This window comes from Melospiza georgiana, chromosome 18, assembly GCF_028018845.1.
Source record: "Melospiza georgiana isolate bMelGeo1 chromosome 18, bMelGeo1.pri, whole genome shotgun sequence".
Classification (NCBI taxonomy): Eukaryota; Metazoa; Chordata; class Aves; order Passeriformes; family Passerellidae; genus Melospiza; species Melospiza georgiana.
In genome coordinates this window covers 4,080,429-4,103,419 of record NC_080447.1, presented here as the reverse complement: position 1 = coordinate 4,103,419, position 22,991 = coordinate 4,080,429, and the positions used below count along the sequence as shown (strand labels likewise).

General features: G+C 55.9%; 1 protein-coding gene across 2 annotated transcripts; it reads right to left on the bottom strand.

Annotated features, from left to right (window-relative positions):
• Positions 1–2,220: 2,220 nt before the first annotated feature.
• On the bottom strand, positions 2,221–22,626 carry ACACB (acetyl-CoA carboxylase beta). Of its 2 annotated transcripts, none has more exons than XM_058036808.1 (52): positions 22,193–22,626; positions 21,407–21,533; positions 20,583–20,721; positions 20,197–20,306; positions 20,002–20,083; positions 19,509–19,607; positions 19,125–19,234; positions 18,762–18,872; positions 18,394–18,603; positions 17,901–18,071; positions 17,509–17,670; positions 17,167–17,330; positions 16,511–16,661; positions 16,331–16,434; positions 15,670–15,751; positions 14,922–15,067; positions 14,694–14,844; positions 14,483–14,617; positions 13,932–14,078; positions 13,668–13,856; positions 13,251–13,351; positions 13,083–13,171; positions 12,880–13,004; positions 12,487–12,600; positions 12,291–12,404; positions 11,871–11,960; positions 11,650–11,776; positions 11,303–11,465; positions 10,805–10,901; positions 10,606–10,713; positions 10,370–10,426; positions 9,743–9,784; positions 9,459–9,674; positions 9,228–9,383; positions 8,744–8,947; positions 8,154–8,309; positions 7,784–7,906; positions 7,199–7,468; positions 6,774–6,871; positions 6,511–6,631; positions 6,239–6,349; positions 5,886–6,029; positions 5,693–5,804; positions 5,430–5,526; positions 5,167–5,263; positions 4,828–4,963; positions 4,341–4,520; positions 4,116–4,259; positions 3,451–3,605; positions 3,134–3,304; positions 2,516–2,652; positions 2,221–2,407 (listed from the first exon to the last, which is right to left on the bottom strand). In XM_058036808.1, exons 1-52 carry the CDS (start codon positions 22,624–22,626, stop codon positions 2,281–2,283), a joined length of 7,206 nt encoding a protein of 2,401 aa, XP_057892791.1. In that variant the 3' UTR covers positions 2,221–2,280. The 2 variants fall into 2 exon arrangements, with proteins under 2 accessions (XP_057892791.1, XP_057892792.1); XM_058036809.1 differs by having other exon boundaries at positions 4,116–4,228; positions 4,343–4,520; positions 11,303–11,440; positions 11,658–11,776.
• Between the last annotated feature and the right edge of the window lie 365 nt (positions 22,627–22,991).

The window sequence follows — 22,991 nt, the reverse complement described above, 5'->3', positions numbered from 1 at the left end:
TGCTAGGCAGTATTACTATTTGTAAATTTATTTATATTTATTGTTATGAAAAGAAATTATGTGAACTGAGCACTGTTCAATTTGTATAATGCTGCAGTAACCTTTCTTACAGCCACTAAATTATTCATCCTCAGAACCACAACCATCCTATCAGTTTTTACACTACACTTCTTTAATAAGCACTTTTGATACTGTGAAACTCATGCTTTTTAAAAAAATTCAGAGACCAAATATTGTCACTGTACCTTTCATAATAGTCTTTGCTAATTAACTAAAACCCCTGATTCTAATGTAGCTTTTAAAAAAGAATTTCAAACCCTGCTTTGTACTTGTTAACATGCATTGAAAATAATGTGATGAAACATCTGAAATATGTTGGAATTTAGCATTTAGTCTACTTACACCTCTGTGAGCAAAAAGTGATATTTATACCTTGGGTTTTGTCTGTTCCTGTGCATTCAGAGAATTTCCCAGTGCCATACCCAGGTGCTCCCAGGCTTTTCTCTCCCACACCCATCCATGGATTAAAGCTGGAGGGTGCAGGATGCTGGAGTGGCCCCACAGGGCACTTTCTTGCTTGAAAAATATGAAGATCAGGGGGCTTGGAAACATCTGTGCTTGTATCTTCCCAGTGCATCCCTCCACGGCAACCTCTTCCAAAGGGCACCATGATGCTCCACATGATAATTTATTGTCCAAGGACAAATGTGACGAATGATCCTTTGCTGTGACTGGTGTCACCTACAATGTCTTTGCTTTTTTTTAATAAACATTTCTTAGCACTACGCCTGGGGCATTCTGGATGTGCTGTGTGGTGCCTGCTCTGGTGTTATGTTGGGTTTCCCAAGCTTTTTTCCCTTTACAGACCCTATGGCCAAATTGAAGGTGGATCCTTGGCTCAAATCCTCCAGGAGAGTAAGAGTTTACAGGTATTTACTCTAAGAGTTTACAGGTATTTACTCTCAGAGTTTACAGGTATTCACTCTAAGAGTTTACAGGTATTTACTCTCAGAGTTCTTCCCCTGTGGTGTCACCCTGTTCCTGAAACCCTCTGAAATGCCTGGACAAGCTCTGTCGTGGGGACAGGGGCTGGCAGGAGGGATGCTCAGAGCTGTCCCACCCCAAACAGGCCCTGTGCCACAGAGAAGGGGCTGCCCAGTGCCAGAGACACCAGGCCCTGCTCAGGACAATGACAGAAGACACAGAGGTCAGGGAGTTCTCTGGGAGCTGAGCTCACTTTATTGCCTGTCAGCAGTGACACCTTCCAGCCACGAAGTGACCCACAAGACCCTTTCCATCCCCACTCCAGGACAGGAGACCTCCTACAGACTTTGTGGGATCCCAGGAGGTGTCCAACACCTTCGCCCAGGGCAATACCAGCACTGCACTTGAGCCAGGTGTCCCACCTTCCTGACCCTCCTCCTTTTGAGCCCAAGGCAAATCTGTGCTGGGGAAATGACACAGCCAGAGGCACTGGAAAACCTCAAATTTCCCCTCCACAACCAAGGTGATCAAAGGCTACCTGAGCAGCAGGGTACAGGTCCCAGCAGGTGACAGCTCCCCCTGGCTCTGCTGCTTCCAAGGAGGAACCAGGTCCCTGGAGCCATCCTCCCTCCTCTCCATGCTCTGCAGGAGCCAGAAAGGACACGAGAGGCACAGCCAGGTCAGCCAAAGCCTGATGGATCCTTGGACATTCCCAAGGGAGCAGCTCCCAGATTAGCTCACTGAGGTCTTTCCTGGACCATCAGCTACTCATGGCCACATTTTCTCTTTGCTCCCCAGTGAGGGTAAGGATGACAGAAATTGCTCCTCACAGTTTATAAAGCATCACTTGGAGGCTGCTTCTCATTTCCAGGTCTTGGTGCCTGGTCAGCTTGAACCCAGCCAGCTGGACACTGGCCCTGGCCAGGGGTCTGTGCCTCCAGCTCTGTCCAGTCTCATGAGACGTGTCTGACCTGGTGCTTGTTTGGAAGACCAAGGGCTGGCAACTAAAACAGGAAAATATTTTGGATTCTTTTTAAAATCAAGTTCTGCACCAGGTCCAGATTCTAGGCTTGGCTCAGGACAAGTTCATCTTCTGGCAGCACCCCCAGTGCCAGAGAGGACTGCATGGATGGCAAGACCATCTCCATGGCTTAAAATACTTAAAAGCACTGGTGTCCTTTATTTAGGCACATAAGCAAGAGTCCAAGGCTTCAGTTCAAGGGCTGAGGAGCCAGGTGGGCAAGTGAGGTCTGGCTGTGTCCTGGTGCTTCTCCTACCCTGTGGTGATTGTCCAGATCAGGAGGGATCATCAGTGTCCACCCTGGACAGGAGATGGGCGACCTGGGCCTTCTGTGGGCCGGTGATGTGCTGAGCCATCTGCACGATGCAGTCCATGGTCAGCTCAGGGTTGGCCTGGAGCAAGCTGCAAGGCACAGGGCAGAGAGAGGCTAAAGTGAGAACTGTCTGGTCTCCACCACCTGCTGTTCCCATCCCAGGGACCCCTTCTCATCCCAGATCCCACAGCACTCACCTCCGGATGTGCTTGAGGATGTAATCCCGCTTCAGGTACTTGATGTTCTGCCTGATGGCTGACTGGGTGCCATCCTCCTCCTGCATGTGCTTCTCCAGCCACTCCACCACCACCTGGTTGTTGTCCCAGAGGTAGCCCTGGAGAAAGCAGCACTGTGGGCAGGGGGTTCTGCTGCCTGCACAGCCTGAGCCCTCCCTTCCTCCTGGAGCCTCAAATCCAGGCCATGGGATTTTTCTTCCCTGATCTGCACCTATTTGCAAACCACTTAAAAAGCAAAGAGGTAAAACATGGTTCCTTTGCATGTCCTGCTTCCTGAGGAAGACACAGCAACCTGAGTGTCATTTGAGAACAGCCCAAATGCTAAAAACCCTATTTTTGCTCTGGGAAGTAAAAAATGTTTATTTGTGGACTAATTTGCCATCACTGAGCACCAGCACCCAACTGGAGTCACCTGATTTGAAGAGCCAGCCCCAGCCCAGGGCTGCTTCACTGCCCATGCTCACACATTCCCATCACACACTGAAACACTACTGACACTTCTGAACGGTGGCAGAGCAAGCTGAGATCCCTCGGGATGCCCTGGCCAGAGGTGCCTCAGGAAGCCGGGGCTGGGGGTACCTTCTCAGCTCCTTCGGTCTCCATGAACCAGCGCCGCAGCATGGACTGGATGTGGATGTGGGTGAGCTCGCTGTTGGCCTTCAGCACCTCCCCCTTCACCATCTCCTCCAGCAGCAGCCGCCGCAGCCGCCAGTAGAGGAAGGAGCGGGCGCTCTTCCACTCCAGGATGTCCTGGGGAAATCGGAGCACAGCCCGGGTTTGCCGGCGGCTGCTGGCTCCCGGCTCCGGCGGGATGGAGGGCAGGGATGTCACAGGGGAGGGATTTTCCCCCCACCTTTGCCTGTCACCTCAGGGCCCCTCCCCGGTGCCCGGCTCACCGTGATGACCCCTTTCTCCTGCATGCGGCCCGGGGTGTCGTGCAGGTCTGCGAAGCGCACGGCCACCTGGTGGTACACGGGCAGCAGCAGCTCCTCCCGCGCCTTCAGCTGCTGCTCCAGCTGCTTGCGCTGCGCCTCCGACAGCTCGGGGGAGCCTGCGGGACACAGCGGGCTGAGCAGCCCCCCGGTGATGCCACCAGGGTGTCGCCTCTATGCTGCCACATCAGCCACCATGCCCCGTGCCATGGCTCTTTCCTTGGCACACTGACACCAAAGTGATATAAGCCACAAAGAGGTCACACCACACTCAGTGCCTGCTACATGAGAGGGGAGATGGCATTTGCAAGGATTTTGTGGGACCATGCTGTGGCAGGCTGGAGGGACATGGGGGCAAGCAGCTTTTGATGCATCAGGAATCGATTCAACGTGGCCATGGCCATCCTTCATCTCAAAGCATGGGAGAAGACCCCAGCCCCATTTAACCCATTGATGGAGCCCCCAGGAGATACCAGGTGATCTAAAGTACCACCACATCCTCTCAGCTCCACCAACAGAAAAGACAAAAAGAGTTTTCCCAGGACACTGGTGGTTGCCACCAAAGTGCTTGAGCCTCATGTTTAACTTACCACCACCAGTGTCCACAACCCAAAACTCCCTTTCCTTACCCATCTGTTCAACAAGCTTGGCATAAACTGTATCAATCCTTCTCATGGTCTTCACCAGATCCTTCTTTCTGAACTTGATCTCCACTGTTCCTCCAGGCTCCAAAATGCCTCCCCTGGAAGGGAAGTTTGGTAAAACAAGGACTGGTGTGCATGGGAGAATAAATCTTAGGACAAGATGACACACACAGGTATTTTGGATGACCCACACAGGTGTTCAGGCTGCTGACCTGCTCTCCTTGTCAGCGTAGAGCTCCACGTGCAGGGGGTTGATGGTGGAGTCGATGACCACCCAGGAGCCGCCGCGCAGCTCGGCGTGAGGGGGGATGTACACCAGCACCGGCTGCTTGAAGTCCCGCAGGCTGTCCACGATGAAGGCGCCAAACTTCAGCATCTGGTCGTACATGTCTGAAACACAAAGGGACTCAGGGGCTGGGTGTCCCAAATGCCACCGTCCCAGCCTGCTCCCAGCTGCCCAAAGCCACCTTGTCTATTGGAGAGACAAAGCAGCCTGCAAAACCAGCCAGCAGGAAGCCACCAACCCCTGGGACTTCTGCCCTGTGATCCCCCATGACCTCCTCAGCCCAACCCAACCCCACATCCCAGAGTGCTGCATACCCTGGTAGGCTGGGCCATCTCAGGACCCTGTGGGGTGGAAGGGGTGACAGAGTTTTGTCACACACCATGGGAATGTGGGCATCCCAAGCACAGGTACCTTTCATGCCGCTGGAGAAGCCTCTCCAGTTGGCAAAGATCATCAGTGGGAGGTGCTCCCGGTTGAAGTCCCGAATGGCCTGGGCTGTTTTAAAAGCAGAGTCTGGGAACCACACCTGTCCAGCCTGCTGGATTATCTGGAAAAGACAGTGAGCAGCTGAGACTGTGCCAGTTCTTCCTGAAACTGCATGAAACAGCTGCAAGAAAACAAACTGCCCCAGCACCCTTGATTTCACCTGAATTAAGGAAAATTATGCCCAAGGATCATGCTGAGCTATTACTCCTCCCTTCCCCCCAGTTCCTCTCAGATGCCACCTGGCCCCAGCTGTACCCCACTCACCTTTGCCTCTGAGTCCAGGTTGGCAGGGTCAGCAGGTATTGTCACCTCCACGGTGCGGGTCTCAACAGCGATGACACCCACAGGGAGACCTCCCAGCCTGTGGCAGGGCAGGGTGGGCTCAGCAAGGCCTGTTCCCCTCCACCCCAGCCTCACCAGAGAGCTGCTCCCTCTCCACCATCCCAAAAGCAGTGCCACAGACAGGGATTGAAGGTGAGGGGCCACACATGCAGGATCCCAGCTCCATCCCCTGCTCCTGGCAGTACCTTGCTCTGCCAACCACCACGGTCTGAGCCCACGGCTTCATGATCTCCATGAAGCTGCCCTGGTCGAAGAAGCCACTCTGCCAGGTCCCTCTGAGAGCTGCAGAGCACAGGAAACCATGGAGTGGTGCAAGGGCAAGCACTGAAAGGTTCCTGAACACCAACCCACAGCCAAGAGCATCTTCTGCACCTACAGGATGCATTTGGGAGCAGTGCTGCACAGGCCTTGGGTTGTTCTCACTTACTTCTCACTCTCACTCACTTACTTCTCCCTGCCAGCATCCACCTGGGGTCATAGGGGACTTTGGAAGGGACAAAACCAATTTCTCTTTCAACAGGGTCAACTATGGCAGTGACAGGCACTGGGCTCTGGTTATCCTGTAAGGGAGACCCCGAGGGCAGGTCACCAGCCAGGTATGGGTGACATCCCCCTCCTTCCCCCCTGCAGCACCCTCCTACCTTGGGTATGTATGAGAGCCACTGCAGGATGGTGTAGACCCCCTCAAAGTCATCTGGGACAGTGACATGAGAAACACCATTGTTATGCATGATCTGCACTCCTCCCAGCTGGTTGTTGGATGTGTAAACCTCCCGTCCCAGCACCTAGGGAAACACATGGGGCTCTGCTGACACAGGAGCTGCTCTCTTGCTCTGTTTGTCAGCCCAAACCCCTGCACAGGCAAATTCCCTCTAGGCTGAGGCAGAATGTCCACCTCTATCCAGGCTGATGTTCCATGGGACAGGGAAGGAGCCCACACAGGGAGTGGTGAGAAGGACAGTGCCATGGAGGACATGCAGCCAGAGCTTGGTACCTTGTTGAGAGCTGTGACACCTGTGAGGATGATGTGGGAGTTCTCCACCTGGATGACACGCTGGCCCAGCCTCACCAGGTAGGCACCGATGCCGATGGCACGACAAGTCACCTGGGCACACACAAAGGGACACCTGGGGTCACTGGGGCTGCAGCACACACCTGGAGAAGGATGCTGTGAAGGGCTTGTTGCATCCTCCCACCCTCCCATGGTGACTTTAAGAGCCAGCAGGAGAGAGGGGAGGAGCAGAGAGGGGAAGAGCCCCACTGTACCATGCTGATGGTCACTATTTCGTCATAGGCACGGGAGGACTCCCCAGCTATGGTACCAGCTGCTCTCAGGTTTTCCACCCCAAATCCATTGTCCGTCCCAATGATGTCCAGCAGGACATACCTGCAGAGAAAGTGGAGCTGTGGTCTGGGAAGCACTCACTGCATGATGTGCCTGGCAGGATGCTGAGGTGGAAGCTGCATCTTGGTGGGGTTAGGGCAGAGCTTGCAGTGGCTCTGTGTGTCTCATGGGATATGGGACTCACCTGGACTCTCCACCTTCCTCCACGTGCTCACAGCGCACCGAGTTCATGGCGCTGATCCTCGTGTAGTCCTGGGGAGTCAGGTACAGGTACTTGAACCCCTGCAAGGGAAGAGGAGAAGGATAATTTATGGAGCCCCCCACACACATGCGCACATGGCACATGGTCCTTTCCCAAACCTATCCCAAACCATGCTGTGCAGCAGCTCAGGGACCAGAGCTGAACAGAGCAGCCATGCCAGCACTGGCACCTTCACCTCCACCACGTGGGAGAAGCCAAAGGAACAATCCCCATGGTGCTGGGTGCAGGTACGGTCTCACTCCTGCTCTAATCCCACAACCTGACATCCCACTTTAACTCTGCTCATCCCTTCCCCAGCTGGACCCTCTGCTGTTTCCTGTGCTGCAAGAGGGGAGGTGCCCACACACCTTGAAGGGCTCAGCTGGGTCCACCCAGGCCACCTGGAACATGTGTTTGACCTCCTCAGCGAAGCCGATGCGGGCGCCGCTGTTGGCAGCGATGTAGATGCGGGGGATGCCCTCAGCCCGTGCCAGCTCTGATGCCCTCAGGAACACCAGGTCCTCCTCAGGCCCAAAGGAGCCAATCTTGTGTGTGATGTCGTTGCAGATGAGCACAATGTCCCGGCCTTTGGGGTACTCAGGGGTCTTCAGCTTCATTTTGAAAGCAACCATCCCCACCTGCCTCGAAACGGCACAAGGTTACACAGAAGAATCTCCAGAGAGTCAGAGAGTCATTTACAGAATCACAGAATTAACCAGGCTCAAAAAGACCTCCAAGATCACTGAGTCCAATGCTTGACTGATCACCGCTTTGTCAACTAGACCAAAGCACTAAGTGCCACGTCCAAGAGACACAGGGGCTGAGCTGCAGGTGGCATTAACCATCAGACAAAATGGTTGAGGAGCATCTCCCAAGCTTTAAACACAGCCAGATTAAGCCACCAGCCATTCCCACCTGCTTCCTCTGCCCAATTCCAAACAATTCCCTGCTACCTCGTTCCCTCCAGGGACCCTGTTCATCTGCACAAGGTGCCCCTGAGGATCCAGGACCAGCTCAGTGTAGGTCATGATGTCCTTGGGATACAGGTCCGAGGAGCCCCACAGCTTGAAGAGAGCCTGTGGAGACACAGCATGTTGCTTGGAATGGTTTAGCTTGGAAGAGAACTTAAAGACCATCTAGTTTCAGGAATTCCAAGAGCTAGGAATTGGTTTAGAAATGTTTCATATAACCAAAAATGTTGGAGCTTGGGCTCTTTTTGTTTTCTCATTCAACAGCCTGAAGAGAGGGACCTTTTCCTCAGGTGGGAATATTTGGGGATAAAGAGCAGTAATTTGGAGCCTCTTTCTGCTCAGCCAGACTCACCTGCCTGATCATCTCTGGGAAGTCATACACATAGGTGGTGCCCAAGGACTGTGCCTGGAAGCGCTTGGCCTGAAGCAGGTCCTTGGTGACATAGGGGGTGTTGATGAGCATCCCATGCTGCGGCCCGTGCTTGTCCCCATACGACTGGAACATGATCTGGAGAGAAAAGCAGAGCATTGGTTGCCTTCCCTGGATGTCATGGTGACTTTTTCTGGAGCACTGCTGAGCCCTGCTTGGTCAAGGTGATTTTCCACCTTATTTTTTACTAATGAGGGGGCTGCCACACTGATGTGCTGCCAGTACTAGTGACACCCTAACACTGACCATCACCTCCAGCACTCAAAACTGCCCAGCTCCACACCAGCATCAACTCAAGGAACCCAACTGGGTGAAGCTCAGCACATTTTGAATAAAGCACCACCCCAACTGGATGCAGACAGATGGATGAAACCAACCCAGCTGTGGGAATGCTGTTGGAAGTCTGGGGGTTCACAAGGAGTTTTGCAGAAGCTCCCCCAAAGCTCTGCTGGAGCTGGCAACTCTCAGGCAGGCACGGTTGGGTTCCTGCAGTCACCACTGGGGTTACTCACACTGCCAGTGCCAGGGTCCTTCACTTCCTTGTAGAGGCTGATGTCCAGGTAATATCCAGACTCGTTTGTGAGGAAGAGGCGGATGGGGATGGCGGTGGCAGTGGGCGTCAGGCGGATGTTGATCTTCACCTCAGCCTGCAGCACACGCAGCTTCCAGAGGTGGCTGCCGTAGCGCATCACCATGGAGCGCACCGACTCCTCGATCTGCACAGGGGATGGCACAAAGGGGGGGTTGGTGACCTCAGGGACAGCACTGAGCACACAATGCCACGGCTGGAGCAGCCCTGTTGCATGTCCACCCCAAACAGCCATTTCGGATTTGCTTTGGGTGAGTCCCTTCTGTCTCTCCATGGGCCTGGTGCTGATATCCACCCTCTCCACTGGGGACAGGGAAAGATGGTGGGGGCTGGCTGCCCATCTGTGCACAGGGCATGACAAAGAAACTTTTCCAGGACAGAGGAAGCAGGACTCCCAAGAAACACACCTTGGACGGGTCCATGATGACGGTGGGCACAAAGTTGAGGAAGATGTGGTTGCAGTCGGTGCGCACAATGGTGTTGTTGAAAGCCACCTCCAGCTCATCCATGGCCTCCAGGAGCAGTCGCTCCCCCTCGTTCTGCAGGTACTCGAAGGAAGCCTCCTGTGATGGAGCAGGTGGCTCAGCAGGGGCCAGGCCAACCCCGCACCCTCACCGTGCCCCAGGGTGCCACCCTGCCTTGGTGATGAGGTCGGAGTGGCGCACGATGGCGCGGATGAAGAAGCGGTAGTCGGTGGCCTCGGCGCCCGCCTGGACCTTGGCAGCCCCCAGGTACAGGTGCATCTTGTGGTTGGCACAGGGGATGGCCGTCAGGTCGAAGTTGCGCATGCGGCTCAGCTCCAGCTGGAAGGCGAGCGCCGGCTCCAGGTGCCGGTAGATCCGATCCTCTGCGAACTGCCGGGCACAGCCGTGAGCCAGGGCCGTGCTGGAGCCGCGCCGGCACCACTCCCACGGGATCTTACCTCGTCCCTGGCTCTGAACGTGAAGAACTTTGGGAATTCTCTCTGCAGCAAAAGGGAGAGAGAAGGCAATGTGAATAGGCCTGGCCCACAGAGGATTGTTGATTCTCCATTGATTGATTCTCCATTAAAAAAAAAACTTTGCAGGCCTTGTTCTCCCCCAAAGGGAAAAGGGCGGGGAGGGATTGATTAGATTGGATTTTAGGAAGGAATTGTTCCCTGTGAAGGAGGTGAGCCCTTGGCACGGGCTGCTCAAAGAAGCTGTGGCTGCCTCATCCCTGGAAGTGTCCCAGGCCAGGTTGGAGAGGGCTTGGAGAAACCTGGGACAGTGGAGAGTTCCACCTCATGGCAGGGAGTGGAACAGGATGAACTCTAAGGTCCCTTCTCACCCAAACCACTCTGGGCTTCTACTCTGTGAAGGCTTCTAAAGGCACCTTAAAGCTATGGAGTGGCTCTGCAGGAACCACGTTACTGGAAACATGAGCAGGATAAAGGATTATACAGGAGATGAATCACTCATTGAATTGCTCATTAATTAATTCCCAGCTCCTGAAGCACAGTGGGTCCATCCATCACTCAGTGTTGTGTCTGTAAGGTATTTATAGATGTCAGAATCTGAGCTGCACTCACCTGCTGGGCAATGAGGAACGTGATTCTCCGGAGACCATGTTCAACGAGGATCTTTTTCTACACAGAAACAGAAAATGCCGCCAGTTAAGAGAGCTTAAACATATCCACCAAGGGAGCAAACAAAACCTAAACTGCAGCATTTTGGGGTGCACTGCATGGAGAGGAGGCAGTGTCCTTGGGTAGAGTGTTCTGGCTTGCAGAGTTAACAAAAAGAGAGTCCATCCCCAGCAACAAACCTTGGACTGGGCAAAGGCTCTGAAGATGGGCACCAGCTTCTCATCTTCCGCGTGGTCAGCTGAGCAGAGCGCGATGTTGAGGATGTGGATTGGCTCCTCATGGATGTTCTGGCAACAAAACCCTACAGTCAACCTTGGCCAGCAGCATCAGTGCTGTCCCAGCACCACCTGGGGACACCAGCAGCAGCTTCATGCCCACCTTGGTGTCCTCCTCATCGTAGGTGGTGGCCTGTGCATCACTGAGGAGCTCACTGTTCAACGAGTTGGAGAAGCACCAGATCACTTCATCAAAGTTCCTGCCCAAACAGCAGAGGTGGGGTCACAAGCCAGCATGTTGTGCCCACCTCCTGCCTGAAGGAACAGCGCCAGGAACCCACTGTGACAGTGTGACAGGGACACAGGTACCAGCACAATGGCCTCACCATCCCACAGCAAACCCACAGCTTAAGAAATGCAGCTCTGGGCTCTGCTGCATTAATGTTCAAATGTAAGCTGTGCCATGTAAGCTTTCCCCACGTTCCTCATGTCCCCACAAGGTAAATGTTGTACTGAGAATACCCAGTCTGCAGCTACGCTGGGAACTGGAGCTGCCTCTAACACCACCCAGCTGCCCCCAGCTGTGGCTCTTTCACCCCATTTTGCTCTCCAATGACCCAAAATGCACAAACACTGGCCAGGTGTGTCCCTGCACCCCCACCTTTTGAAGTCCTCGAATCTGCGGAAGGCCACCATGACTCCCATCCTCTGGCTCCCGGGGCAGAAGCCGCTGTCCATGAAGAGCTCAGTGCTGTGCCAGGCCAGGTCAGGGTTGGTGATGCTGACAGGGATGGATATCCTGCCATGGGGAGCAAGTGTCAGCTCTGGGGAAGGCACCGTGTGGGACCACACAGCTCCCATAGGGGACCCTGACCTGGAGAGGGCTCATCCTGCTCCATTGGCAATGGGACAGTGTGGCGGCAGCACCCACTTTGCACAGAGGGAATGATACAAAGCTTTGTGAAAGGCTTTGTGTCCAGGGGAGCAGGACAGGTGTGTGGCAGGGACCCTTGTACCTATTGGGGTGGGAGCAGGGCAGCATGAACTGGAACTCCACGAGGCAGGTGCCATCAGAGAGCTGCTGGTGCTGCAGGCTGTGCAGCTCGTAGGCGATGTACCCCCGCCGCACGTACACCTGTGAGGGGACACAGGAGGTACCACCTTGCCCCTGCCACCCCTGGGCCCCCCATGCCACCCTCAGGCCCCACTCTGTGCCCCCCAGGCCTCACCTCCAGCGCTGCCATGCGCACCACCCTGTTGGTGTGGTAGAAGAACACGGGGAGCACATCAAAGATGGAGGTTTCTGACAGGATCAGTTTCTGCGGGAAGAAAGGAAAATTTAGGGCAAGGATGAAGTGAGACTTCCTTGCTCCATTTAGGTGCAGGACTGGTCACCAGGGTGCCATGGAATACCCAGCCCACCATGGGGAAAGCAGAAGAGTCAGACATGGATCCACACATCTGTTCCCTCCCAAATGGAACATGGAGCAATGCATAGGGACTGGGGTGCACCCCCTCCTCTGCTCCACACAGCCACTACAGCAAGGTTTTGAATGATTTTTAGTTGTTTTTAAGACTAAACCACTTGCAGCCAGACCCCTTCCCTGAAGTCACCCAAATTCCCTCTGGAAAAACACATAATTCCCAACCTTCAGGTTCTCAGGGCAGTACTCATGTCCGTACATGTCGATAGCAGAGATGAAGATGGACTCAACCTGGTTGTGCCGCAGCTCGTAGGAGGGCATGTGAGAGGCAATGAGCACCTGCCAGGGGAGAGAGGAGCTGGGAGCACAGGGGACAGGGATGGGGACAGGAATGGGGTGGCACTGCATGGTGCTGGCTGACCTGCCGGGCTCTCAGTGCCACTTTGGAGTGCTCGGTCTTGCTGAGCTGTGTCAGCTCATGGAGGATGGTTGTCAGCTCATCTGTCAGCGTGGGGTCACGGCCACACAGCTGGTCCTGCAAGGTCACAACCACCATGGCTCAGCTCAGGCTCCTCACCTTGTGGGATGGCTTCGTCCGGCATCCCAGCCCCATGCAGCCAAAGGGGACAAGACCCAAGGGACTAAAATGGGCTCTCTTTGACCCAAGCATAGTCACAAAACACCACAGAGGGAAGATAATTAAAATAAACCGATAACGAGGCACAAATGGACACTTCAAACAATGCAGAGCTGCCTTGACTCTTTCCTGCCACCAGCCTTTGCTCCTGGAGTCTCAGGCACAGGCTGTACTCACAATTAACATGATCACCAGCTCGTTCTTCTTGGCCACCTGGGCATGGGAGAAGATGCTCTCCACCACGGGGGTCATGTTGGGTTTGCATTGCTCCCGCAGGCTGATGACACACTTGTCGTAGTGAGCTGTGGGGCAGGGTCTGGTGAGCCCTGCAGCTCCTCCAGAGAGCCCTGCAGCTCCCTCAGAGAGCCCCGAGCCCTCACCATGCTGGAACTGTGTCTCCACTTGCAGGTAGCGCCTGAGCAGGTCCAGCACCACTGCCTTCATGTAGCCCCGGATGCCACTGCGATACCTGGGGAGCAAAGAGCCCATCGTGCTGTGAGGAGGTGGCTGTGGGGGGACATGGGGGTCACAGACAGTATGGGGCTCACCTCTGCACCAGCTGCACCAGGCTCTGGGTGTTCATGAAGAAGACCTCCCGCTCAGCCTTCCTCTGCAGCGTGGCTGCATGGGTGTCCAGCACGTTGGCGATCTGTGGGGAGAGGGGACAGGGTCCAGGGTGGCTCAGGGGCACGAGGCTGCCATCTCCCCCTTTGCTTACTCCACCTAGAGCCTTTCCCTTGACTTTTTTTTCCCAAAGTGAAAAAGGCAAAGTGACAAATGAATATAAAAAAGAAAGGCACGCACAGAAGCAAATACACATACAAAACCAAACACACATACAAAATATAAACCTCCACATATTTCCCTCACTCATTTCATTTGTTATAAAATCTTGGCAACAAAATTGAGGCAGGAGCTCCCAGCTGGCTCCAGTGCAGAGGATGTGAGCCCCCTTTGGCACTCACCTGCTGGCTGGGGAAGCGGCAGAGCACGGAGGTGATGTTGCTGGCGTACTGCGCCATCACCTTCCGGATGGATTTCTCCACAGCCAGCGGGATCCGTCCCGAAATGCTCGTCATGATCTCCTGCAGCTCCAGCAGGGGCAGGGCAGGGTCCCGCAGGGTCTTCATCAGCTGTGCCACCCACTCCTTCACCTGCAGAGCAGAAGATGGTGCTGCTGGACCTGCCCTCGTGGCAACTGGGTGGAATCCATGGTGCCTGGCACCCACCTTGGTCTTGAAGTAGGGCTCGGGCAGGCAGTAGCCGTTCATGACGTTGGTCAGATTGTCCAGAACGTTGCGCAGAACCTGGTGCTGCTTCTCACCAGTGATGGGGAGGGTCTGCTGGGCTGGAAGTCCCCCTGTGAATGGATTTGCCTGGAGAGGGCAAAGGGAGGTGGGCTGAACTGTTGTTGTTGTCAGAAACAGAGCTCCTGAGAGCTGCAGCTGCCCAGAAACCCAGCACAACCCATGCTTTGGGTCAGGTATGAGGAAGCACCTGACATTAAGCATAATGGATCTGCCAGTGTCTCATGATGAAAATAACATGGAAAAACTGGCGATTTTAGTGCTATAAATGCACTTTTTAGTGCATGTGAGCTCCTGCACATTGAGGAAGCAGAGTGGAGCAGCACTTGAACCCAAAGACAGCCCAAGGACATGGCATGACCTTCACTGTGATGCCCCACTAGAGCAGCTCCTCCATTTTGCCCCCTAGGGAGCATTCCCAGGATGCCAACTGGGAGCTGGCAGGAGGGGATGGCAGCCCCTAGGAGACTCACAGGCTTCACTTTGGAGGGATCATCGAGCTGGAGGCGGGCAATGACACAGCCAGCCTCCAGCAGCGTTCCCGGCCGCTTGACGTAGTTCAGCTTCCCCGCCTCCTCCACCGTCAGCGTCATGATGATCTTCATCACCTGGGAAGGAAGAGACACGGTCACTGAGCCAGCAGCACCAAAAATTCTGCTCCTCCAGCTCTTCTGCAAAGCTCACCTCCATCTCTGCATAAACCTTCCCCTCGTCCACGTGGCCACCGTCCTCCACCATGTACTGCAGCAGCTTCCCCGCGCACGGTGAGCGCAGCACCGTCGGGTCCTTCTCCTTCTCGAAGGTGCACGTTTTGTTGCCGATGGTGATCCGGTACCTAAGGGACAGGGGAAGGTGTCACCAGCCAGCTGGTGGCCATAGGGGAGGGGGAATGGTGGCCCTGGCAGGGGGTACCTGTCAATCTCCTCTTTCATGTAGGTGGTGTAGCTGCAGCCGTCGTAGGAGAGCAGCAGCCCCCCGTCGTTGAGGCGGTGCACGTCGATCTCGATGTGCGTGCGGTTCATGATGACCACGTAGGTGGTCAGCGACTGGCGGGCCACCTATGGGCAGGGGACACCGTCAGTGCAACCCCCAAGCACACTGGACAGCAAGGCTGGGGGCTGAGAGGGCACCTCCCCATGGGCTGCTCCCATGGGATGGGGCTGTGCTGGCAAGGCAGGAGGCACAACCTCAGGCTGCACCCAGGAGCTGGTCAACTCTGCCCAGAGCTGGTTTAACTCACAGCCCAGAACTGGTTTAACTCAACTCTGCCCAGAGCTGGTTTAACACACAGCCCAGAACTGGTTTAACTCAACTCACAGCCCAGAACTGGTTTAACACACAGCCCAGAGCTCATGCAGCACATGGCTCGCTTGCCACTTTCATCGTGAGTAAGGAGTTTTGCATGAAGTCCAACTAATTTGGTTTAAAAGCAAGAAAATGAAGTCCCTTAATAACTCAGGGCAAAGGGTTGTATGAAAGTGTTTGTCAGGTTAAAATGAGGTAATTAAGGTTATGAGGTTATTAAGCTCATTTTTACGTTGCCCATTTTTAAAGGACAGCTCTGTATTTATTTCAGTTTTCTCCCCTGGGACAGAAGCATGTCCCTGACCCCTTGAGAAGCACTGTGGCTGGTCTGGGGGGAGCACAGCCCTGTCCTCACCTGCAGAATGTACTTCACACCCTCATAGAGGAGCTCCACATCGACAATGTTCAGCAGAGAGGCTGCTGGCAGCACCTGGCCCCTGAAAAACAAAGGAGGGATCAGGCCCCAGGGCATTCCCAGCCTCTCCAAGCCTGTGGGATGTCAGCAGTGCTCCCAGTCCTGGTGGGAGGGCACAGTGGTGACCAGAGGGGACAAGCGTCAGCTTTAAGTGACCCACACGAGCACCATGCACAGCCAGGTCTGGAGGGAGGCCAGGCACTGGGAAAACACTCAGATAAGGCATATGGGAGAGCCCTGGGAGTCCTCCAAGGCTGGAGGAATAACCTTGATACTCAACAACAAAAGCAAACTGCAGAGCCAAGCCACTTCCCCTTGAAAACTGTTTTCCCAGCCAGGGGAAGCCTTTCCTACTGTCCAAACTAATAACTGAGGATCCAGATACTCCTGTCCCTGCATGTCACAGCACTACTGTCACTGAACTTGTAAAGCAAAACTGGAAGGAAGATGCCCCAGAACAACACTTAGGTCTCCATTGTGACTGCCCCAATCCTGAAATTCCTCAAGGCAAGGTTGGATGGGGCTTGGAGCAACCTGATCTGGTGGAATCAGATGATTCCACATGACTGAGCCCCCACCCTGTGCAGCCCCCACTCCGCACCTCTCCAGGGTGTGCAGGAAGTCACTCATGGACTCTCTGAAAGCAGCATCTGCCACGTTCAGGGCACCGCAGACAACCCCCAGCATCGTGTCTGGCTTCTCTGCCTGTGGGGGCAAAACCAACAGGGTTTGGGTTTTACCCCAAGGGAGGGGAGTGGTGACCCCAGGGCATCACCCCCACCTGCACTTTCTCAGCAATCAGGTGGTCCAGCCAGCCTGTGTGGATCTCATTGTTCTGGAAGCTCTCTGTCTCCAGCAGCTTGATCAGGTACTCCACCGTGGTGCGGAAATCCCCACGGATAGATAGCTCCTTCAGGGCCACCACCATGTTCCTTTCAGGGAGAGAAGTCCTTCATTAATGACTGAGAAGGTGGCACTTGGCTCCCAGCAGAGGGAACTGGGGAGCTTCAGGGCCTAGGGTGATGAGCTCCTGAGCCCCCAGCACCTTTATAATCACTGCATGGTTTGGGTCGGAAGCAACCTTAAAAATTCTCTTGTTCCACCCCCTGCCATGGACAGGGACACTAGATCAAGTTACTCCAAGCCCCATCAGCTTGTCCATGAAACTGCTGCTCAGTTCCTGATGGACACTGCTGCTCATGGGCACTAAGCAAGGCTCAGCAGATGACTTCAACATGCCCTTGAGAAACAGGTGGATGAATTGGGGCTGTAGGACCACCACAGTCCAAAACATTCTGGCTTTGGCCAGACAGCCAGGTGCTTAGCACAGCAGCACCGTTCTGGTCCTGTCAGATAAAAACCACTTTTCCCAGCTCACACATCAACTGTGACTCCTCCCAAGGCCACACGCCCTCCAACTCATCCTGCCACACTCACGAGGTGGCCTCCTCCCGGTTCTCTCCCCATGAGAAGCAGTGTCCAAACTGGGAATCAGCAAACTCGTGCAGCCCCCCGGCTGCTGCCACGCTGAAGTACCCCCAGACGTTCTTGCTGCTGCGGAAGTTCAGCTCCTGCACCGTCCCCGAGCTGGGCTTGAAACCCTGAGCCAGAACAGAGCAGAGATGGAGGAACCAGGATTGAGAATCCTGCAGCAAGACAGGGAAGGGGAACCCCCATGGACTGCACCAATCCCATGAACACTGTCTGGCTGGGGAGGACCATGCCCAGCTCAACCCCACGGGTGGCAGTTCCCTGGTCCCCAGCCCAACCCCAGCTCACCTCCTCGGGGTTCTCGCTGGTGATCCGGGCAGCAATGACGTGGCCCCTGGGCACAGGGGGGTTGGAGGGGCTGTGGAAGGAGATGGGGGTGTCCCCCCAGGGGCTCTCCCCATACAGCACCCGGATGTCTTTTATCCTGTGCAAGGGGATGCCCATTGCAATCTGCAGAGAGACAAAGGCCTGAGCTGCCAGGGAGACACCGACAGAGTCTGAATGGAGAGTTCCCAATGGGAAGCCAGAGTAGAAGGAAAGCTGCCACACCTCTTTCACCTGCACCCTCCGTGCTGGGATATGGGGCAGCTTCCCTCTGCCAGGCTCCAGCCCAGTGCTCCTCCCTAAACACCCAAACTGCCTCCTCCAACACCCCTGGAGTGAGCCCTGTGTGCAGCTACCTGCAGCTGGGCAGCCGGGAGGTTCACGTCCGCCACCATCTCCGTGCACGGGTGCTCCACCTGCAGCCGGGGGTTCAGCTCCAGGAAGTGGAAGCTCCCGTCCTCCCCGAACAGATACTCCACGGTGCCTGCACTGACGTACCCAACCATCTGCGCCAGGCGGACAGCGCACTGCGGGAGAGGGAAACCCCTGGGTCATGGAATCCTGCCTGGGAAGGGACCCGCAGGATCGGCATCCAGCTCCTGCTTGTGCAGAGGACACCCCCAAAACCCCACCGTGTGCCTGGAAGTCCAAACGCTCCTTGGACTCTGGCACACTTAGGGCTGTGATCACTTCCGTGGGGAGGCTGCTCCTGTGCCCGACCAACCTGGGCAGGGAGTCCTGCTCAGCTCAGGACCCCTCCCTTCCTTAAAACCCCAATAAACCCAGCCCAGTTTCCCATTAAAACTGGGAAACCCAGCCCTCAAGCTGCCCTTAGATCAGGCCACCCACCTTCTCCATCATCTCGGTGACAGCAGGGGCAGCGATGGTGGCGGGTGCCTCCTCAATGATCTTCTGGTGGCGGCGCTGGATGGAGCAGTCCCGGCTGAAGAGGGAGATGGCGTTGCCGTACTCATCTGCCAGGACCTGCACCTCCAGGTGCCGAGCGTGCTGCGCCAGCTGCATCAGGAAAATGGGGGATCCGGGCGCCTCCGCCTGCACCTGCGGCCGGAGGGAGGGTCCTGCTCTGGCATCACCGCCCAAAATTCATCCCAGGATGGAGGCAGAGGTGCGGCAGGAAGTGGGAGGTGCCCCGGGTGGGAGCAGGACCCTGCCAGGATGGGACAGGAACAGGGATGGGGGTTCCAGGCACCTCTCACCTGCCGGAAACTGGCACTGAATTCCTCTGCTGCCTCCACTTTCCGGATGCCTTTGCCCCCGCCGCCTTCTGCTGCCTTGATCATCAGGGGGTAGCCGATCCTCGTGGCCACCTGAGAGGGTCAGGAATGGGGTGACTGTAGTGTTTTGGACCCCAGCACATCACCCCGACAGCCCACACAATTCCAGGCATCCCTGAGCAGGGTTATCCCAAGTGACATTCATTCAGTGGGACAAACTGCTGCTGGCACAGCCTTGTGTCACTCCGGTGTGTGCTGGGAGGCCAGAAGAGCCAAGGCAGGCAGGCTCTGAGGAGGAATCATGGTGGGCAAGAGATAAGCAGCTGCCTACAGGCTCAGCTTTACCTCCAGGCCTTCCTCCACGTCCTTCACACAGCCCTGTGCGTACGTCTCCAGGGGGATGCTGATGGTCTGCTGCTGATTCTGGTCCTCCTCGGACCACTGAGCCACCAGACCTGCAGATATGGCCAGGGCTGTGGTCACCACCAGGGTGGCACAGCTGGGGTGGCATGCTGGGTGTCCCCAGGGAGCTGAGGGTTCCATTGTTTCCCTTGTTTCCTTGCACTTCATCTCCAAAATCCCCCTGCCCGAATCAGCCGCTGCAATGGGGTCCCCAATATGTGTGGCCAGATGGAGCAAGGACCCCCATCCTGGTGCTTGTTTTGGGGGCAAGGAGAGGCAGGGAAGAGGGGAGCAGGGAGAGTGTGGGGGCTGTGAGGAGGCACTCACCACTCCCACTCCACGGCAGTGTGGGGATCTCCAGGGTCTGAGCCACGATGGTGGAGGCAACTTTGTCCCCCAGCGCCCACATGGCATCACTGGGGGGACCTTTGGAGAGGGAGAGAAGAGCTGAGGGGGTGCTCAATCCACCAGCCCATCCCCACATCACTGAGTTGGCCCAACAAGCCTTCTGCAAGGACTAGGAATGTCGGACAGGAACCTCCCCAAACCCACTGCCCAGCTCAGGACTGGGAATCCCACAAGGTCTGCTCCCACCCAATGTTCCTCTGTGAACACTGCATCAGCCTGAACATTACAGGGAAACCCCAGAAAACAGCAGGATTCCTGGGAATGCCCCAGGAAACCAGCCTGAAGACTGCCACTCCATGGGCTGGGCATGCCAGAGGCACCAAAGGGGCACTTCCAGTGCAGTGTCCCTGGCAGTGACTGTGAGTGCACACACCAGCCCAACTCCCAGCACAGAAAAGCAGTAAGACCTTACCTAGGAAAGCTATCCCATTTTTCTGCAGCAGCTCTGGCAGCTTGTGGTTCTCTGAGGCGTGTCCCCAGCCAGCCCACACCGCCTGGCACAAGGAGAAGCAGCAGTGGGTGGCACCTCCCACCATGCCCAGCTCCTCAGCACACAGGGACATCATCCCCCTTGCAAGGAGGTGGGAGCCACACAAATGCTCGTTACCTGGACTGGGATCCGTTTGGAAATGTCCACAATCAGCTCCACGTTGGCGTAGTTGTTGTTGTTCGTCCCTCCAGGGACTGGCACGTAGTGATCTGCCATCTTGATGTACTCTGCAAGAGAGCACGGGGAGTGGTGGTGAGAGCCAGATCCCTGAACCAGATCCCCGAGCCAGATCCCTGAGCCAGATCCCTGAGCCAGATCCCCCTCCCAAATCCTCCATCCCAGGGAGGCTGGAGCAGGGAAAAATTTACTCCTGGATTTGGCTGCGCGGGAGTAAACTGTGTGACTCCAGGCTGTGCAGAGCCCTCACGTGCCAGGCAGGAAAGGGCTGCCCTGGCTCAGCCCCACGTAAGGAAATTCCTTTTTGGGGTATTTTCAGGAATTACCTGCGTTAGCCTTGAGGTCCTCGGGGGTGACCATGACCACGAAGCGAATGGCGCGCTCGTTGCGGAACATCTCGTAGGCCCAGCGGCGGATGGAGCGCATGCACTTCACAGCAGCGATGCCATTGTTGGCAATGAGGACCTGGGGACACAGGGACAGGGGGTGGCAGGGTGAGCCCTGGCCTTGCTGCCCCCAGGGATGGCAGTGTGTGGTAATGCTCCTCACTCAAGGCCACCAAATGTGGTAACGTTCCTCACTCGTGGTCACCAAATGTAGGAATTGCGAGCATCCCCAACATGGGAAGAGATGAGAATCTTGACTCCTTGTTTCAGAAAGCTGATTTATTATTTTATGATATATATATTATATTAAAAGAAAATTATATATTAAAACTATGCTAAAGAATAGAAGAAAGTATTTCATCAGAATGCTTAAAAGGAATAGAAAAGAATGATAATAAAATCTTGTGATTGCTCACAGCCTTGACACAGGTGGCAGTCATTGGTCATCAAGTAAAAACAATTTCACAAGCAGGGTAAACAATTCTCCAAGTCACATTCCAAAGCAGCAAAACATGGAGAAGCTGAAGCTTCTCAGCTTTTCAGGATAAAAGATCCTAATAAAAGGATTTTTCATAAAATATGTCTGTGACAGCAGTGCAGGGGCAAGGGGTAAGTGTGGAGCAAAGCAGGGGGAGTGTGTCAATCAGGAGCTGCCGTTGCTCCAAGCCTGGCAGACACAGGACATTTGGGCAGTGCTCAAAGATGTCCCTGTGAAAAGCAGTGACCCCCTAGCCAGGCACAAGCAGGGATGTGTGGGGACAGACCTTCTCGATGACACGGTTGCCCCCAAAGCGGGTGACGAACTCGGCTGGGGAGGCAACAGAAAAATCCCGCTGCAGGTCCATCTTCCTGCGGGTCCTCTTCGTCAGGCTCAGCCCTGACATGCTGGGCCTGTGGTGGGATGTGGTGGCTGTCACTGAGCCCAGGGCCACCCCAGAGAGCCCAGAGCCACTCCAGTGAGCCCTCCCCCAGCCCCAAACCCCCTGCAGAGCCTGTCCTGGAAAGGTCACCAACCATATCTACAATGTGACTCAGGAAATTCTTTATTTGTGGAAGGATGGAAGAATAGCACGGATACTGCTGGCAGCACCACCTCAAACCCTGCGTGGCAAGAGCCACCGTCGGGCTGTCGAGTGTCACAACATGTCCCTGCAGCTAAAGGTTTGTTATTTTTAGCCACAGCAGAGCAGCTGGAGGAGGCAGGCAGCAGCATTTGGCTTCCAAGTTGTTTCTTCTGGATATATCAGCTGTGCTCCCATGGGAGCTTCCCAGTGAGCTGCCCCACATCCAAACTAGAGATTTTGGAGGGCACCCCCTGCCCTGCTTCTTGCCGGTGGCACTGCTGTCACACAGCCAAGGACACTCACTGGCTCTCCTCCCTCAAAGGGAGCAGGATTGGGGACATCACCTTGTGGTTCTGAGGAGCACCTGCACATGTGCACCCCAATTTTATTTATCAACGGCAACGTACCCACCACAAGCACCCACCCTCCCTAACTGGGACATCCTTATCCGACCACGCTCCGGCCATCGGGGGTTGCCATCCGTACCTGATGCCGCCGCTGGGCTCCAGAATGTCGCTCACGGTGGTTGGCTCGGGGACGGTACCGGCCACCCCGGCCAGGCTGCTGCGCCGCCGGCCCACCTTGAAGGCCGTGGCCATCAGCTCATCATCGGAGGAGTTGTCGTCGAAGGAGCCCAGCACGAACTTGGCGAGGGCCGGGCGGCGCAGCGCCGCGGGGTTGTACACGGCGAGCTGCTCCTGCTCCGAGCCCGCCCGCCCGGCCCGCGGCGGCGGCTGCCGGCCCGGGGGGCTCTGCCGGCCCGAGGGGCTCTGCCGGCCCGGGGGGCTCTGCCGGCCCGGGGCGCTCGGCCTGGCTGCGGGGCTCTCCTCCGGCTCCTTCTCCTGCTCGGACCGAGAGCTGGACATTTTGGCCCAAAGGAGCAGCAGCAGAGCGAGCAGGAGCAGCGCAGCCGGTAGCATTCACGGGCCCTGGGGGACACGGAGCACGGCGGTCACGGCTGTGCCGCTGAAACCACGGCCCCGTCCCGCAGCGCCCGGTGCCGGCCGCCCTCAGGCGGAGCGGAGCTCCGTGAGGAGCCGGGGGGGTGACACGGCCTGGCCCGGCCGGCCCTCACAGCACCCTCAGGATGGCGGTTCCTCACACGGGAGGGCGTTGAACGGGACCCCCGAAGCGCGGTGAGTGCGGTGGATTATCCCCGTCAGAGTGGGCATGGGGGTGAGGGAAATGCGCCTCACTTTCCCCTCAGCCCTCTCCCTTCCCTCAGCACCCCCAAGCTCCCCTCAGCCCCCCCAAGCTCCCCTCAGCTCCTCGCCCTCCCCTCAGC